The sequence below is a fragment of the Amia ocellicauda genome, chromosome 12 (genome assembly GCF_036373705.1).
Source record: "Amia ocellicauda isolate fAmiCal2 chromosome 12, fAmiCal2.hap1, whole genome shotgun sequence".
Taxonomy (NCBI): domain Eukaryota; kingdom Metazoa; phylum Chordata; class Actinopteri; order Amiiformes; family Amiidae; genus Amia; species Amia ocellicauda.
Window position 1 is genome coordinate 14,792,173 of NC_089861.1, and position 19,763 is coordinate 14,811,935.

The 19,763-nt window shown below is 35.8% G+C and overlaps 1 protein-coding gene across 1 annotated transcript in view; it reads right to left on the reverse strand.

Moving 5' to 3' along the window:
* The window catches only part of slc10a7 (solute carrier family 10 member 7), a 142,288-nt gene extending 122,727 nt beyond the window's left edge, over positions 1 to 19,561 (reverse strand). Inside the window, exons 1-4 of the mRNA XM_066718441.1 lie at positions 19,318 to 19,561; positions 18,255 to 18,337; positions 15,646 to 15,782; positions 13,610 to 13,685 (exon numbers count right to left, since the gene is read on the reverse strand). Of these exons, the coding sequence (XP_066574538.1) occupies positions 13,610 to 13,685; positions 15,646 to 15,782; positions 18,255 to 18,337; positions 19,318 to 19,417 (396 nt within the window). The 5' untranslated portion in view covers positions 19,418 to 19,561. The remainder of the gene's footprint in view (positions 1 to 13,609; positions 13,686 to 15,645; positions 15,783 to 18,254; positions 18,338 to 19,317) is intronic.
* Between the last annotated feature and the right edge of the window lie 202 nt (positions 19,562 to 19,763).

The following is a 19,763-nucleotide window of genomic DNA, read 5'->3' on the forward strand; positions in this document are numbered from 1 at the left end:
GCCCGTTTCTTTGTGCTTCTTCAAAAGACCTTGGATTGGAAACCCCTGTCTGCCTTGAAATGTCTGCCTGGGAGAGACCTTGCTGATGCAGTATAACTGCCTTGTGTCTTGTTGCTGTGCTTGGTCTTGCCATGGTGTATGACTTTTGACAGTAAACTGTCTTCAGCAACCTCACCTTGTTAGCTGAGTCTGGCTGTTCCTCACCCAGTTTTATTCCTCCTACACAGCTGTTTCTGTTTCAGTTAATGATTGTGTTTCAACCTACATATTGAATTGATGATCATTAGCACCTGTTTGGTATAATTGTTTAATCAGACACCTGACTATATGCCTACAAAATCCCTGACTTTGTGCAAGTGTACCTAGAAGAAGTGATGCTATTTTGAAGGCAAAGGGTGGTCATACAAAATATGGATCTGATTTAGATTTTTCTTCTGTTCACTCACCTTGCAATTACTTAATTGATAAATATAATCTATTAACATGTCTATTTTTGAAAGTATTCTTACTTTACAGCATTTTTTCCACACTTGCCTAAAACATTTGCACAGTACTGTATATGTATTTTAGAATGGTATTATAAAGTAGTTTATGGATATATAGTTAGATGTTTTACTACTAGGGTTTTGGGGTTTAAACAGGGCATTTTGAATCCTGTTCTGTTGGGAAATGAGGTCCATCAGCTCATACTTTAATATTTCAGGGTTTCCTGGAGGAAGATGGATGTGTGTTGAACCAAATGATTATCAAATCACAATGTCACTCAAAATAATTGCAATATGATTTTTTTGTCCATATAATACAGCCCTAAGTTTGATAACACAAAATGATTGCATCCTGGAAACCATTGGTCTCTGAGATTGAGCTGAGATTGCAGCCCTTAATTCCATGTAAGAGTACCCTTGCACAACCCTTAAGTTGATGGTGGTGGTGATGATGATGATGAGTCATGTATGTATTTATTGATTTATTTATAAAATGTCAGATGTTATATATTCATATCTATTTAAGGGTGTGTTTGTTATATATTGTGTGGTTATGAACTGCTGTGCACCAATTGCCCCTCGTGGACAATAATGATTTATTGATTGATTGACTGTCAGCTATGGAGAGCTGCCATTGTTTGGGTGAGGGTGAAACTTTTAAAAGTTGCTATTATGACCACATTTAACAGAAAAATCACAGATAACTTTACCTCTGCACTCTAACACCACAAAAGTAAGTAGTGAAGGTAATATTAGATCAAGCCTTACAAGAACATTCTTTTGAGGTTTAATGCTAAATTCAAGCAACAGCTTATGAGGTACACAGCAGTCACTGCTATAAACAAACTAGGTGTAAAAACATTCCATGATATTTCTGAAAAACTGACAAATTACTACAAGCCAGATCAATGCAGAAATAAACCATGTTTTATTCAACCAGTACATACGTTTCTGATGGCAGTAAGGATATTCAGCCCACAACAAGTGTGTAGTTTGTATCCAGGAGCCCTGCCATTATATTCTATTCCAGGATTTGATGCGGACTGTAAATCAGCAATAGACAAGAACCTACCACATACAAAATAAAAAGGCAGAAGAATTACTTTAAATTAATTTTTAATTATAGATGAAGAATCATTTCCCAATTTAACACAAATGGGTAAAATATATTTCTCAGTTGTTACCAATTCTGTAGATGCTGAAAGAAGCGTTTCTTCTCATGGCCAAGCTTTTATACAACAACATCAATCTATGAAAGACGGCAGGGTTAACCAACTAACAATGCTTAAACTTAACAGAAAAATGTAAGCGACACTTCATGTGCTGCTTGCATAGAACCATTCATTATTATTATTATTATTATTATGCTATATTTTTATTATAGGCTATATGTTACAGCACTGATGTTATGATTTCAGTTTTTTATATAAATTGTTCCTGGCATCAGTGTGGTCTGTCAAATCTTTTGTTGACAAATTATGTGTTCTTACTAGTAAACTAAAACATTTCAATTATTTATATACATAATCTAAGAAATAATATTGAATAATATGCATTAGTAATAAAGATATTAAATAAATGTATGTTGCTGCTGCTGCTTAATCAACATGCCAATGTGCCTTAAAATTATGAGTAAGGGATTATTAATGAAATTGGGAGATTATTAATCAACAAGTGGTTTGATTAAGCAGATTACATAACCACCTTGCAGTGGGAGGAACATAGTGCAGCCCTACCTTATATGTAGACAACATTGTCCTAAACAATTATTGCACATTTTCCTTAAAAATTATAGATTAATTAATAGAAAATAAAAACAATGTGAATAATTCAGGATTTGGTTGATTTTATTCTTTTGTATGTGTATAAACAATATAAATAGCAATAGAAAGCCTTAGTCATTTTATTCTTCTGAATTATTAAAAACATAAGAAAAACTTTTATAACACTAGCAGAAAAAGCGGACCAGAAACCTACTCTGGGTTCATGAGATAAGCATGGTCCGGGATACATTATGTTCCCCTTTTACATTACATTTCTAAACTTAAATCTTAATAAATAAAATAAATCAATAAATAAACCTTTTTTTGTACTTTTAATGCCTCATGCATTTTCCTAGGTAATCTGAACTGTAAAACTATTACGAGTAATTTTAAAAGGGCAAACATCAAAGCTTTCATGTTTCTAAGATACCCCTGCTTCCTACCTTCAGCACAGATTTAAATAGTAACATACTACATGGGTAAAACATGTTGGACTCTACCTCAGGAGGTGGAATGATACAATATATGAACAAAATAAATTACAAGGACTAACTTGTAACCATCCTACTTTCCTGAAATATACCAAGAAATAAACAAATCTAGTTCACAACAACGTCCAACACCAAAAGGCAGAAAACCAACAATGGAACAGAAGTGTGTAAATATTTCAAGGGCTGCCTCCAGTGCTTGTTACAAGAGCCTGACAGTTCAAGGAGCAGATCCCCTTGATTTTGGACCAGAACAACATGTCCAGGACCCCCCCTTTTCCTCACGGACGGGATTGTTTGTTGATTCTCTGACCCAAGACCCCAGCATGCACACACACAGTTCTGAGCAGACCTTATAAATCGCTAATCTTATTCTCTGTGACCAAAGGAAATGGAATCCAAATGGGTTCCTTGCAGAAAGCACCGCAGTACCCTTGTCCCACTTTTTTCCACATCGTTAAAAACCATGCCCTTAGATCAACATTCAAACAACTACCGTATGCTCCTTAAAACAACAACACCTATATTCGCTGAGCTGCCAGTTGCTGTCAGCCGTGCTCAGATCAAGGGGAGGTGATTGCTTTGAGGGGAATGCTAACATTCATCCTTAAAGGTGTACAACCCATTTTCCTCAGGCTCAATAGCCTCATTAGCCTCTCCTCTTTTTAGCTACACCGTATATTAATGCCAAGTCATATGATTCATCATAAAGAACCACAGTTTATAAAATGTACAAAGAGAATAAACTAAATTAATACAAATCTCTGTAGTTTGCCAAACATGGTGAGAGGTTAGTGAGGGAAGTAACGGGATGCAGTAGAAAGGGGTGGTCTCCCTCCCCAAAAGGCTGGTAGGCATTTGGATTGGCAAAATGAAATTGAAGTAAACAGTTTATGATAAAATAGATTATATAGTGACAGATGTACAGTTGTATGGCCACAGTTAGACAAACAAGAGACTCAAGACAAAAATAAAACCCAAAGGACTTCTATCCAAAAGGTGAAAATAATTAAAGAGGAAAAAAAAATATATATATATATATATATATATGCATGCATGAAAATATACAATGGTTGAATATATTAATATATAGATTTATGCAGGGGGATTCTTTTGAATTAAGTCATGGACACATAGATATGATATTGATAGTTTTTGTTAGTCTTAAACACATTTATACCTGCAATCCTTACCTGACATCCATTCAATTCACCTAATTAACCCATCACAGGGTGCAATAGGCTGCTGTAGTTAATATGGGGCACTTAATTGTTTCACTTAGTGTTTCAGAGAAATGTAAAGCCATTGCCTTTAAAACAGATTTTCTTAAATAAACATCCTTGGGAAATTTCTGTTCATGTATAGCCTCCTTTTGGATTGTTGTGCAAGTAATGCATCCTATACTCTTAAAACCTCAACAAAGTCAAGTGAAGGTTTTAACTCAAAGTCTTTCACCAAAACAAATAAAATGACAGCACAATAGATATTAAGGTAATTATGGCACATCCCATCTCAATTTCATGGTAAGTATTTATATAGAATACGGTTAAGCCAAGGTAATCAAACAGTCTGTCTTTGGCTTGTTTATTTGTTTGGTTTCAGAAATCGGGTTTTAGATTAACAAAACTGCTTTGAAAGCCGATTTTGCACCAAGGCCACAATATAACTCTGCCGGATCAAACATCTTGTTATTTGCTCACAATGCTGTAAATTTTGCTACAGTCTAAAAACCTACAGCACATTTATGCTGAAAGAAAGAGTTAATTAGAAATACAAATTCTCCCAGATTGTTATTAATGGGAACTGTAGAATAAGCAACACATATTTTGTGCCCATAAGTAATTCTCAGGTATCTTTGATCTTCAGCCCATAGCGGATGCTGCTGCGTACCGCTGTCTGGCTTCTGGGAGTTTGCCAGAACCAGACATCTGGCTACTTTGTTATCATTGGCTGATCCTCTCCCAGGAGGCCACTCTTGTGACACCAGGCAGAGAGTGTCCTGGCAAGGAAAATTATCAGCACATTTTGAGTGGATTAGAGTTCCAAAGTGGTCCTCAAATCTCTACAGGGGTCTTGTGAGCCGTCTTCCACTGGGGTTTCTAGGATTCATTACAGAGACCCGTGACTTAAACAGTCCTGTAATAGAGCTATAAGCCAGCCAAGGAAAAGTTCCATACTACTGTGCATCTCAGGCTAAGATTTTCGCTCTTCAGGAGGAGGGAAAATGAACTGGAGAGAGAATGACCCTCCAACAGCTTCTGACAATATTTCTGAACTTTTAATATTTATTTCCAAGCAAACATCAAATTTCTAGCAAAGAGGTTTTGCATTCAGCTACCATAATCAAGAGCAGGTTAGACACTGAGGGACATTTGATATTTCAAACATCTAGGACATTTGTCTATTATATTAATATTAGTAGTTTTACACATGTATCCATGATGACACATAAGGTTTAGAAGACTATAATATAAAATCAATATATAATACTATATTTACAACATATTACATATTACACAATTATATACCACTGTGCTTCTGCAAGAATCCAAAGCATATGATTAGACTACAACGAATAAAATGCAAAGCAAAAACATCAGCAAACAGAAAAAAACTGAGTAATTCAGTAAGCATGCAGGGAAAACTATACGGTTTTAATGGCTCGCTCCCCCTGCAGTGATCAACAGTAACCCCACACCCCCATCAGGTCATTAATTATCAGACCTGCACCCCTCGCACTCCCTTCCCACATCCCCAGGGCAGGCACCCCCATTTAAGAAACCCTGTCCTAAAAATATCCCCAATGTTTCGCACCCCGAGTATGGGCATCTCGCACCCCTGGGTGAAGAACCCCTGGTTTATAGCCACATGCATACAAGCAATTAAGAGGCATAGGCTAAGAGAGTATACTGTGTTCATATAGTGTTTTTTCTCATAATGTTAGGAGTTGTGATGTAGTGTTGGGAGGAGGAAGATGGCAGATCATGTTCTTACTAAATCCATTCTTTCTAAAGCTATTAGAGGATGACTGCTATCAACTGACCAAAATGACAGCGGGTGAATGGTTAGGTCACCATCTAAAACCAGGAAGTAGAGGCTTGGAAAGAAGGACACAGACCACAAACACGGTAAGCCAATTTAGTGCCAAAAGCCTAGACTTGGACTTGTGGATTATAGATTTGGCTCAATTCGTTTGTTTGAGTTATACATTTCTATGCATTAAGCAGTTATAGATCCTGACTCCTGAAAGGGTTTTCAAAGAAAGCAAAGTCAAGCTCAAAAACAGGTAGGTTTTGTTTGCTGCTCTTTTGTTTCCCTCCACCCACCCAACTTTTCCAGAGACACGCTATTTAAAGACCCAACACGGCATCAAAGTTAAAAGCAGATACTGAGCCCAAGTTTAAAAATGATTGTTTTTCGGGGTTTTTTTATATACAAAATTTCAACCGAATTCGGTGTAGGGTGAGTTAGACTGGAAGAGGAAAAGTGAGTTTGAAAAGTGCTTTTTGCTGTATACTACATGTTGCATTTAACCAATTAAATTCCATCATTGTTCAGTTTACTTGATTTAAATTTATTTTTTCAGATAATACTTCTGTACACCATTTAATTTGCAATTTGTTCCACTCTCCCCCCCAGCCCTCCCATTTCCACATTAACCATATTTTTTGGTAATTCAACCACTTATAGGTCGTGTTTAGGTCCTAATCAGGACTCTGTATGCATTGTATCTAGGTGTAAATAAACCAATGTTGGATCTGCATTAGAGGTCATAATGTCACTTCCCTATGATGCTTTCTGTATTTTCATAAACAGCAAGTTCCAGTACAGACTCATATTTGCACTTACAAATCATTTAAAATTAGCCTCCAGATTGCAGATTTTTGGAAAACAAATCTGGTTATATTCAATCATTTGGGGATCTAGACAAGTTAGCAAAGGTATTAAATTGTATATTTATAGGATTATATGAATCTTTTAAAGCCAATGGTACACCATGTAAATCACACTGTAAACAGAGGATTTATGCTTTGTGAAACAAACTTTTAATAAAATGTTTATGATTCTCTCCCAACTGCTGTTACAATATTTCTGAAGTCTTTATCACAATCACATTAGCCTAAACTACACTACATATAGATGGTGCTACTTACTGGTGTGATTCTAATTTAAGCAAGACCAAACAAGCGCAAAAATGAAAACACTAACAGGAAATGTCCTAAAATGGAAATCCATGTACAAAAATCGGAAGAATTTATCTATTCTTTCTGTTCAGAGAGGGTAACATTTGTTCATCTTTACACACTAGAATTTAAACAGCAAAACAATCAGAAAAAGTCGCTCTTCAGCAACTCGAATCGCAAATTGTGTTACAAACAAAACAAGTTACATATAAAAGAGCAATCAAATATTTGAGAAGTATATTATATGAAGCTGAAACAGGTAAAGTACTCCGTATGAAATGCTTTTTCAAGCCTAATTTAATATAATTGCAATTTTCATAGTGTTCCAATATTCCGTACTGTTTATTATAAATGTTACTTATTTAAAGCTAACGCTAGCAGCAATAATAAAATAATACAGGTCTATATACTGACCTGTATTAAAAGTAATTTAGATTTAATTGTATTACACAAAGCTGTTAAATAAAATCCTGAAAGACTACTGCGTTCTTACTTAAAACCCAGAAATAATGAAGAATGGACTGGCATCCATTCTTATCTGATCTAAGACAAGTGAAATCCATAAACATAATGCAAGATATTATAATGTAATATTATAGCATACAACATAACACTATCAACAGTGGGTTTTTCTTAAGAAAAAAAAAATTATGCCACATACGAGTTCAAACACTGTTTTGCTGCTCTTCAAGTCTCAGTCACTTGAGTCATGAATGATAAATCCATGCAATACAAACTACAGACTGACACTAAAACAGGCCCGCTTTCCAGGACTGACTCACAATAAGCAAATCTACCATTTAAAGTCAAGGCATTTGTTTGTATTATAGACTCATTAACAATATCATCACACTAAAACAAAGGGAAAAGGGGGTTATCCACATCATCTGAAACAGGAATTGGCTTGTAAAAATGATAATTAAATGTGACAAAAAAAAAAAAAACTCCCCCCATCACAAAAACACCTGGTAGGTTGATAAAAGCTGTCTCCTACACAGCTTTCAAAAAGATGATAATCTATTCAATCTTAATTCAAATAAATAAATAAATAAACATGACCCCTGAAATTGGCTATGCTCCACTATTTGTACCATTCCTCTCCTGGATTTCTTCAAAGAAACCGTTCTCCTCAATATGTCTGGGTGGGACACTCTCGTATACATCTGGGAAGGGTGAGAGGAAGCATTTAATCTAATTTTCATTAATAAAGTAACAAATAAAGGAAGACAATTACTGATTCTATCTAAAGTGTGAATTTGCCAGTTAGATTCAGAACAGTCCTTAACAGGTTCAGTACTCATACAATTCCTGTTCAGTCATGTGTACTCCATCATTAGAGGGGTTAAATGTGAAACAGATCTTCAGCACAGGCTCAAAGACACCTGCTTATCTTTACAAGCGCCTACTGAAAGGGTTAACAAAGGACTGCTGCCTAAGCACATGCAGAGACAAGAGGCATTGAACAATCAGCTGAACATTATTCACAGCATCGATTGAGGTGTAGTCGTTTTCTGTGTTTCCATATTCCAGTACAAAGCTACAGTGACCCATTAATATTACATACAGTGGAAAATGCAAAGCAGGAATTAATGACTATCTGAAGAAGTGGCATGTTTGGCAGCTCCCAGGGGGGATTGCGTGGTAGACACAATGCAACGGCATGGCAAGGCTTCATCTGGCTCAATTTTTCTTGCAGCCTGGCCAAGTCCTATGGTGTCCCGAGACCGAACGGAGCGGGACATCTGAGCCAGGGTCAGGGAGCGGACTGCTGCTCTGCCAGCTCCCCTCTCAGGCTGCCAGGAGCGCTGTGGAGAGCTATGGAGTCTTCACAGGGCAGGATTCTTACTGCTTTCAGCCAACTGATCTTTGTAAATACCCTCCATGTACAGCATCATCAACAGTGTAATATATACAAGGGCTTAACGTTTTGAGGATTTTTTTGTTTTATTGAATATTATGTCCCTTTAACATACTTTGAGCCAATCTGCTTTCTTAATTAAACTTGGAAGGAGCGGTTAACGATCAAACCAAACTAATTCTTTTGTCTTGATTGAGCTGCCAATTTTGCTTTGCTTTGTCATTCAAATACAATAACAGTAATCACTCACCCCCAGATTGTTTGAGGTTTCATTCTCATACATTGCTGGATTTAGTTTCCAATGTGTCACTTTTCTGATTGTCCTCCAACACAAAATAAACAATTTTCTCTTGATAAGGTGACATATCTTAATACCAATTAATTAAGATGCGTATAATTTAAGAAAACAGACACTGAAAAATTAAAGCCCTGAACACATATTGCTTTTGCCAAGTTGTTTCTGCATTTTTACTCTACTTATTTTGTGTGTGTTAAGAAACGTATTAATGAAAAACTTGAAAATGCACATCGTGCAGCAGAGTAAAACTTCGCAACAGATTTTCCACCTCTCATCATCTCAGATACAGTAAAATTAGTGTATCATAATTGCTTTTAGGGTTTCAAATTGAACAATTATGCAGAAAACATTACAACCTCCTCCAAATGATTCACTGTTGGGATGATCATAAGGATAATTATCAAATTAATTGTGTATAGTGCTAGTTAGTTTCAATTGCAAGCAAATAAGAGCAATGCAGTGGTCCCTACAGTCAGATTCGTCTCTGTCTTCTATAATGAAAAAGATGAAACGGGATCTCTTGGCATGTTCTGCCAAACCACCTGAAGATCTCAAGGGAGAGGACTGAGGTGTATGTTGCTCCCTGGAAAAGTGATAAGCATTTTAGGGTACAGACCTACCAATGGTGCTGAATTCTGTCTTTGATCAGTTCCAGTAATCGATTTTATGTAAATGGTCAAAGGCAAGCTGTATAAATTAAGAAAAAAGACTCCAGCCGTTTATGACCAAAATGCCACAACGAATGCAACTCTAAAGGTGCAGTGGAAGTGTGTTAAAGCCCTGCTGAGGTCATTTCCTTTGTGTGCATTTCGTTCACTGACCTCATGACTGGACAAGCCAATGTGTTAAGACCATGGTTATCTTCATGAATAAATTTCACAAATGCAGTCTGAGGGAACTCAAAACAATGTATGGTAATGTGTAAAGGCATAATAAAAGATGACTCCAATAGTGCCCAAAACCAAGGCATCTATAACCACTGTCTTTTCTTGAAATTAAAACATGGTGCCCATTACACTGATCATCCCAATAAAACTGAAAGTAACATAGCTAAGGGTTTACTTTCTGCCAAGTTACTCTTAACATATTACACCTTTTCTATAAATCACTGCATTGGTTACCTGCATTTTCACATGTATTTCAAAATTTCTAGCAGTTAAATAAGGAGTTACGTATTTAATATATGTTCTCACAGATCTGTAAATAGTGATATTTTGGTCAAAAAAACTTCTTAAAAATCAGTAGCTATAGCTGTTCACTTATAATGCTCCACATCTGTGCATCTCTAAGTCTTGTTACTCAGCAAAGCTGAAAAATTGGTCTCTTCAGTCAAAATTTCGAACATTTTAATTTGAATTAATTTAAATATCATTGGCTTGTTGTTATTGCTGTGTGAGTGTATTCAGTCTAAGTTTGTGTAGCACCCTGGGATGCTTGCGAGGGGTGCTACATAGAAATAATTTTCACTTGACTTGACTAACGTGCAGAAATAAAACTGAAAACCTGAGTTTGCATAACCAACGCACTCATGCTGCCTTGCAGTATAAATGAGTCAGTATAGAAATGACCTCTATCCCCCTCATGTCTAAACCAGCTCGGTGGCCAAAAGAAAAAGCTCTAAGAGCCAATCACACTTTCTGCTTTAGCAGAGCTGGATATCCCCGGTGCCTCCTCTGTAAAGGGCTGCTCTAGTCTTGTCACAAGAACAGCTTCCTAACTGCTTCCTCAGCAGAGTCACTGAGATCTATAGACTGTCATTTCACAGTTTGTAGGCAGAGTCTAAATTGAGGTAAATACTGAAAGTCCTAAAACATGTCTCTGTTAAACAACAATTCAGCAGCTTTATCTTGATCAGGTTACATTGACAGTTACTGAAGACATCTTTAATTCCATAATAAAGACAGAATCTATAACACTACTTTTAGAACAATGGCAAAAAAAATTGTATGATATGTCGTATATTTAAAACTTTTTGTGGACCTTTTTTTAGTTTAAAACTTTTTATAATGTGTGAAGCCCGGACTCTCCCGTTACTGTTACCTCTACTTTTGTCCGAAGGGAAGCAGAAAAAACCAGGCTGTACTCCACGGGTTCAGGGATTAGTTGGGAACATTTTATTTACTTGTTTCTCCTACTGTGATCTGACAGAACCCAACCTTTACTGCGCCCACTCATCAGGGCGGGTCCCAACAATCCCAGCTCCTAATATCTTACACTTCACAATTTACAGATCTAATAACCAAAAAAAATGTGGCGCGTGGGCCAACCAAAGTTTTATACTAAATAACTACAACACAAAACACCGGCTGGTCCACTGACTACACAGTTAAAACAAAACAAACCAAACCGTCAGCTCAAAACAACTTCCTTGCTACCGGCCCAACACTCTCCCTTTGTCCTCTGCCCCACCCCTATTTATATATGTCAGGTTGCTGGGGTTGATTGACCTTAATTGCTCAATCACCCCAACCACCTGCAGTCCATAAGCAGACAGGGAATGACAATTAACCCCCTCCCTGTCACACTCCTCCTTCCCCAGTGTTCCACATCCCAGGTATTTATTTATTAATTTTTTTTTTTGTTTTACCTCCGCTTCTGTCACAAATGATACGTATACACAGCAATGCAGTGTATGCCTCAAAATGACTACGTTTTGTATGATTTACAGAACTTCTGTCAGACAAATCTGACATTAGTCAGCGTTATAACTCTTTCAGCCATCAAAATACGTTTAGTTTATCACTGTGAAAAGCCAATAATGAACTATTTTCCACAGAGAGAGAATGTAAATCACATGCCATACAGACAATGCTTCATTTTATAATCACTATTATAAGTATTATAAACATGATATTTGAATCAAAACTTGACTACACCCATCATTTTACAAAGATGAACAAGCTTATTTGTGATGATTGCCTGCAACTTCTGTGCTTGCGTTAATGTCAATGTTATATATAGAGACCAAACCAGTAAAACAAGATTGCACAAGAAATATTAATTGTTTCTTTGCAATAACGTCATTGTATTATTTTCATATCCATTGTTGCTATGAATTTAAAACATTTTATTTAAAGGAAGGAAAAATACAAGAGAAGAAATTCGTATCCTCATATGAAAAATCTGAAACGATCATCAAAAGTAGTATTATTTATTTGTTTTCCCCCCTAAGGAATGGAAACCAATGAATAATTCAGATGAAAACGGTTTATATGCCAGCATTTTGTGCCCTATATGGTACCAGCTGTAACTATATTTAAGCACCTCCCTCCTGAACAATGAGCAACTATGACCACCAATTCAAATTTGACCTAGTTGTGTATTCTGTACAAAATATACACACATTCTTAAAAGGTTTGGTGTAATGGCAGATACTAAAAATCGGTTCATGCCGCAAAGCCTACCTGGAAAAACAATTTTAAAAGTCATTAAATCTATCTTTGGCAAAATCTCAGGCACACATTCTTACTAGTATGACTACTTAAGTGCAACAAATTACTATCAGTCAACACATTAGTCAACATTCAAACTGACCTATAACCATGTAATTCAAATTCTTGAATAGTTCTGATTACTGAAGGTCATGATCAGATAAGAAAGAAAGATATTAAAATGTACATGACAGACTGAATGCGATCAATGAGGAAAATGTATTTTAGGTTGCAAGAAGTGATGCTTGCTATTCTACTGACACTTCCCCATAGAGTTGTGCTTGATTGAAGTTCTCAAAACAGATGCATATTTATAATATCCTTCAAAATTGCAACCTAGTACACAATACTTTACAAATGTACCATGGGATACAAAAATCTCACATGTAGAATGATAGATACATATGAAACATTAATGTATCAGTTGTCCATTGAATATTTAAGCAAGTTAACCAAATACATCTTTTGAAGAAAAAAAGAAAAAAAGAAAAACAGGCCATTTCCAAATGTAATAGTCCTTCGTTGCAAATGAGCAGATACATTTTTGAGCCACATGTAAGGTCAACTGAACAGCATTTGTTATAAATATACTATAAATAAAAGCAGTACTTTTCCTTTTTAAGATTGTGCAGGAATTAGTTTGCTTTTGCTTTCTGAAGTTCTACTTTTAATGGTTTATAAAATATCAGAATTTCAGTACTGAAAAATGTCAGACTTCTCTTTGACTGCCTGAATGCTGCATGTGTTACATCACACACAGCAGGCCGTACACAGCTATACCCCACCCCCCCAATGTCCTCTCTCGCTATGCACAGTACAGAAGTGCATAATCTATTAAATCACACACACACTGTACTTTTATGCTGTGCATAGGGAGGGACTATAGTAGTGCAGATATGCATGATTTTTACATATACATACAAACTTCCTGCTTTGACAGACAAATTAATTATTTAAGACTGAACCATATTATAATATTTTAAAATGTATAATTATATTTCAATATCATGGGTCTCAGTGACAAAATTAATAACTTTATCAACAATGTAGTTTTGCAAGACTTCAAAAAAGTGCTTCTTCAAAACAAGCAGCATCATCTTACCTCATTTCCACCCACTGCTTTGGTCAGAATGACAGCTGAAGATACAGGTGGAGGCATGCAGCCAACCGTCTGTAACCTGAGGATTAAAACAACACACTTCTGAACAGAGTGATCACAACATCGGAACAGTGACAGGGAGAAATGCGTCTAGTGTATGGAAAAAAGCATAAAGCAGGCAAGACTCTTTGCTTATTGTCTATGATCTGAACATATATGCACTTGTAGTTTAATGCATTCACACCCTTCACATGAAAATATTATTTGCTGATGTATTGAAATTAATAAATACTGATCATTATACTTACTTACCAATTATATTTTTCTGAGTTTGCTTAACACTGAGGGCAGGGGTTGTATTAACGTTGACTGCCACTCTATATGAATCCATTAAATCAATGGGATCAGTTACAGCTTTCAAAATGCTGCATTAGAATACAATTTTAAAAACTCTGAACATATATAATTGATAAACAAGTATAGCTTAATGAACATTACTTATTAAACTAAATGTATCACAGAATAACACTGTTTAAAAAGGGTGTCAGTTTGTGTACACTATACCTAATTCATTTTTAAGATATAAAAATCTAGTATTATTTTAATAATTCAAAATTCAGGAGAACAGTGGAAACATTTAGCTCTCATGCTGGCAAACAGTACAGCGGGTCTGAGAGTGCATAAGGTACCAAATGAGGGTAGAATGTAAAACAACAGAGCCATTGACTGATTTGCAGTTAACGTGCGTTTAAGTTCCAGATGTGCAAGAAGAACGAATGAAAAATATCTTTATAACACAGGGCAACAGGAGATGAACACGTGGTTTCACTTAGGTAAACATATACTTGGAAAACGCATACATTACATAAATACACACATACAAAGACCTTTCACAGAAATCTGAGATCGAAATGACAAGTAAAAACACACTTTCTATTAAGCTTGACAAAGGCATAAACTAAAAAATAAGTCACACAGAGGACCTTGAGGGCCTGACAAATACACTGAGACTTCTCTGTCTGTGGGAAAGTGAAATTAAGAAAATATATATACATTAGGAAAAGCAAACTTCAAAAATGAACTCCCCAAAAAACAGATTGGACAGCTGTAAATGCAGGGCTGTGCATCTAAACGTGCAGCACGCTGAACAAATTTCTCCTTCATCTGTAGACATGATTTATGTCTACAATTAAGTCAGAGAGGAGGCAGGAAAGAGAGGACTGCTGTTTCTGATTACTGCATAAGCACTATAAAAAGCAGATTAATACTGCAATGTCGTACAAAAGCAGAAGGGAAGGGTTAACTTTTTTTTTCCTATTTTTTGGTATGAATATCAGATATGAATGATGTGCATGCTTTTAAACATCCATATCTGAAAACAAAGAATTATTCCAGGCCTATGAGTTCTACTCCTACTCATTGAAATTGTCCAAAAGTACAACTTAATTAGCCTAGTGTCACTATCACGATCAAAAAGAAAAAACTGCATGGGATAGTTTCAAAATGAAGTTTTGTTATTTGTTATTTCTATCACAGAATACCCTAAATCACTTACTTACTAAATTTGATTACCTCCACTAAAGACATTTCTTTATTTAATATATATATATATATATATATATATATATATATATATATATATCCAAAACCAGGCAGAGCAAAGTTGTCCTTGGACTGTACAAAAAAATACATTATACATAAAGTAATATTAACAATAACAATAATATTATTAATATAAGTAATCTTTATGGCATACCTATTTATTTGGCAGATGCAAGTTGACTCACATTCAATAACTTAACTGCATTACAAACACATTTCCATTTCCCATTGACTGCTGACTTTAAATTCACCTGCCTTTTCTTGTGCATAACAAGAACCAAGACACCTGTTTAATTACACCATTTTTCTTCCAGCATGGTCTTCTGAGTGCAATGCCAAAACCCTAAAACATTACCTTTTAAAATACAGACAATTGGACATGAATTAACAGTAACTGGTACTGCACATTTAATTTACTGAATATAAAAAAAACTTACCCTTGTAGCAACCACGTATTGATAGTGGTAATTTTCAGGAGCTGCAGGAACAGCCACATTGCAGCAGGAAAAAACACAAGCGTGAAGGTCTGCACAAACAGGTGAAGCTTCACATGCATCAAAGCACTTGTTAGCTCCTGCAAGAAAGGGCAGCCACATTACTTCAAGTGCCATGGACATCAGGGTTCAAACAGACAGTTAAATGCATTCTAATCAACAAACCAGGAGACACACAGTTTCAATGTTTTTGTCAGAAAAAGCCTCCAATCCAATTAGCCATTGGGAGGGATTTCTCTTTGTTTGGTTTTCCTTTCTCCAAACTTGCAGATGTAGGTCTTTTTATACCCACTTGTTGTTGGGATTCTACTTTACATTCAGTTGTCTGTAGTCTTAGATTAATGTTCAAAAATATTGTCAACATCCTCTCTTTTCTTCAAGAGATCTACATGAGAAAGCATTCATTGGCGAAATACTGCAACATCAGAAAGCCAGGTACAAAAATTATAACTGTCCTTATCTAATAATTATTTAATCACTTATCAAGTAAAACATTGTTTGATGCAGTAAGTGATTTAAGCTGTTTTTCACAAGGGGTACATGTTTAATATCTGTAAAAGTTTGGTAAGTAACTGAACAAGCGAGAAAAGTTCAAATGATTGGCCACAATATTATGAGGAACCCTTTAAATCAATTTATTTTATCAAAACTAAATTGTTTGAACCACAATGTTAACCAACTGTAACAACAGGTATTTGCAGAATACATCAATTTAAATGAAGAAAAAAAAGTTGTATTTTTTGTGCAGAAAACTTTAATCTTAACTCATCAGCAGACAAGTGTAAGAAATGACAGCATGACAGCCGAGGGCGTTTTAATTTGTAGGATCAGATAGTGACATGATCCATCAGAGTTCTCAACAAGAGGAAAAGAGGAAAATAAGTAAATCAGCATCAACTATTAGACAACAGATGACAAGCTGATAGATTATCACAAGGGACAGCCGAGCAATAATGAGAAAAGCAGTTATATTACACCATGCGGGATGAAAAGCAAAGGTTGTCTACCAGTGCTATTAATTGGTAAAGCACTTGACACATTTGTTCTTTACAATTATGTTACTGCTCAGTTACATATCAACAGGAATAGCGATTGAAGTCCTGCACTTATTGTGCTAAGCCAAACAACGTTAAACAAAACAAAACCAGAAATAATATAATCACTCAGCAAAATCCAAAAGACAGAAAACAATGTGAGGAAGATCCTGAACAAAAGAAATTTCTGGTGCCAGGAATTAAAGTTGGAACCTGTTCTGTTGCTTGGAGTCAATTGCAGGTGTTCCTTGGGTTCCTAGTGAATATTCTTCACAAATATGTTCATTACAATTCAACCTGTCATAGCCCTACCTGGAGTATTACGCCACTGGCAGATTAACCTCCTACAGCGGTTAACCCTTTCAGGTTATCTGCACAGCTCTAGTGCTTGTCAAAAACAAAAAAAACTCCTCTAATTACTATGAGGGAAATCACTTTGTGAAGAACAGGATCGTAACCAGACGCTGTGTGGTTTGCAAATGCATTTATGACACTTCTTGTCAACATGTACTGCTCAAAGATTCAAGCATAGGTCAGTGGTCATACCTGCACCAGCACAATAATGTGTGTTTAGGAATTACTTTACATGTAACAAATCCAATTTCTCGCTCCAAATGTCTGTTAGAACCTCAAAAGAATACAACCAGGATTAATATGGTTTCTTTTTTGTATGAGGTTTTTGTACATTTTTGACAAACCATGTGCCTCTCTACTTTAAACACTTAAAATCAGTCCCCATGTGCAAGAAAGTTGCGAACAGTATAACCTGCCCTTTTAAAAAAAAAATATATATATAAAGAATTACTTTCAAGATTTTAATAGTGCTTTGGCATTCAGAAAGTCCCTTCAAAATAAAATACTGAATTATACTGAAGCATTGGAATATATAATATATATAATATATATATATATGGGCTGTTTTCAATTTTTTAACTACCCTTGTAATTCTTGCAGGACTTGTTTGCAAGAAGAGTAAGCCTAAATGACTCCTCCTAGATTTAATAATTGTACACAGTATAAAAAAAGTTGGACACATATGATATACACTTTATCTTATAATGAATACTTGATTCATTAATTCCAAACTCACATATTTTCAATTACAGATTTTATGAACAAGGGTCCTAAAAATGTATTTTCAGTGCAGTGCTGATTGATATCATGAGTGTAATACAAGCCATGCTCACACAATATTTCAATACTCAATTCTCTCAAATGCACTTCCTATTACTGAAGGTCAGGAAAAGTCAGTGCTGACATTTTGAGGTATCACCACAGTATTGATATTTCTTAACCATCAAGGGGCTTGAATTTTACATTGCATATTGCTAAAGGTCCCACTATGTCCCAGGTCATCTGTTCATACATCCTACTCTTTCAAATGATGAGGTACTTTTTAAGGATGAGCCATTACAAACCATTAAATAAATACATAATTATACAAGTTCATCTTTAATCCACAATCCCACAATGGACACTATTCATAACTTAAAGGTTAAAGCTTTAAATAACGAGTACCTCAGTTTTCAAGGATAATCCACTGTTAAAGAATATGGCAGACACAGCAACATATGTAATTGTGATCTCTGGCTTCAATGGACCTGTGGAGACAGAAAAATAACTTGACTGCATTTACTGATTTACTTGCTGCAATCATGAATTGTAACCCTTAATGCAGGCCTCCCCAAACTAGGCCCTTGGGACTTCAATTAAATAATGGAAAACTCAGTTGGAAACATTGAACTAATAATATGGATTAATAAACATACAGTTTGATTTATTGTGCTCAGACCCTAAAGGATTGTAATTAAAAATACTCAATAATAGCTATCTATATTTGGTTCTTAAGTTTCCAGAAATGTCAGTTATTTCTTACAAAAGCAAACTGATTACCAGACAAAAGTGATTGTTTTTATTTATGAAGTGCAAGTTCAATTATATACAGTAATGTGTTGTATTAACGTCCTTAAATATTGACAAAGCATCCCCATGCAATGCTGGGCAGCAGGACGGAAGTGCATCCGCGTCAATGCAACGTGTCACTCATGCTGCTCCAGTAGTGCCTTTCAGCTCAACTTACACATGAACACTGTGTTAAACATGGGCGATTTCTCTGCTTACAATAACCAGTTCATATTGTGCATCGTTTGCAGACACAGCGATCCCTTTAAAGTACGTATTATTAGGTAGCTTGATGATACAGGAAAGACTGCTTTTGAAATTGAATGCGATTGAATCTCGTCGTCTATTACAGCAAGCATCTATTTGACAAGTGACAAAAACAACCCTAATCTATTACGGGGAGGGTTTTAATGTTGATGCATAATTGAATAACATGGTATAGGAACTTCCCTAACGGTGCACTTGATTCATTTCGGTCAATGGTATCTGGAATATTATTAATGCTGGTTAGTGATGCTCTAGACTGGTTGTGTTTGGGGAGCCTGACAATGAATTTGGGGCCATGAGAAATGGACACGTCTAATTCCTAACTAGGCTCAAAGCATAAACTTTTAAATAAATCCTTGTGCATTTCGAAAGGAGACATAAAAAGGTATCATTCAGGTGGCAGCATACTCACCTCCCTTCACTCCAATAGAAGGCTCCAGCTTCGCGAAGATGATCACAAGCACTATCCCTATAATGAACCATTCCTTTCGTATCCTGTCAAAAAGACCCATCTTCACGAAAATGCAATATTAAACCCGGTCCCCGCAAGCCTCCGTGTGTGTCACCGTGTCCCAGGTGGACGAAAGATCTACACCACAGAGAGAAACGTCCCAAAGCTTTGCAGGTTTATTTCCTTACACAGAAGGGCGCCATCATTACTGTAAATCACCTAGCAAAGGCGCAGATTATTTTCGGAGGCTACTGCAATGCACACGTTGCTCAATCGCTGATTTTCACAGCTCATCGTTTTTTGATCGATTTAAATGTAATGTAATATGTTTTACCGGATCTTAATTAGTTTTCAATAGAATATTTACATTTGAAAGGATAGCATATCTCATATATTACGGTAACATT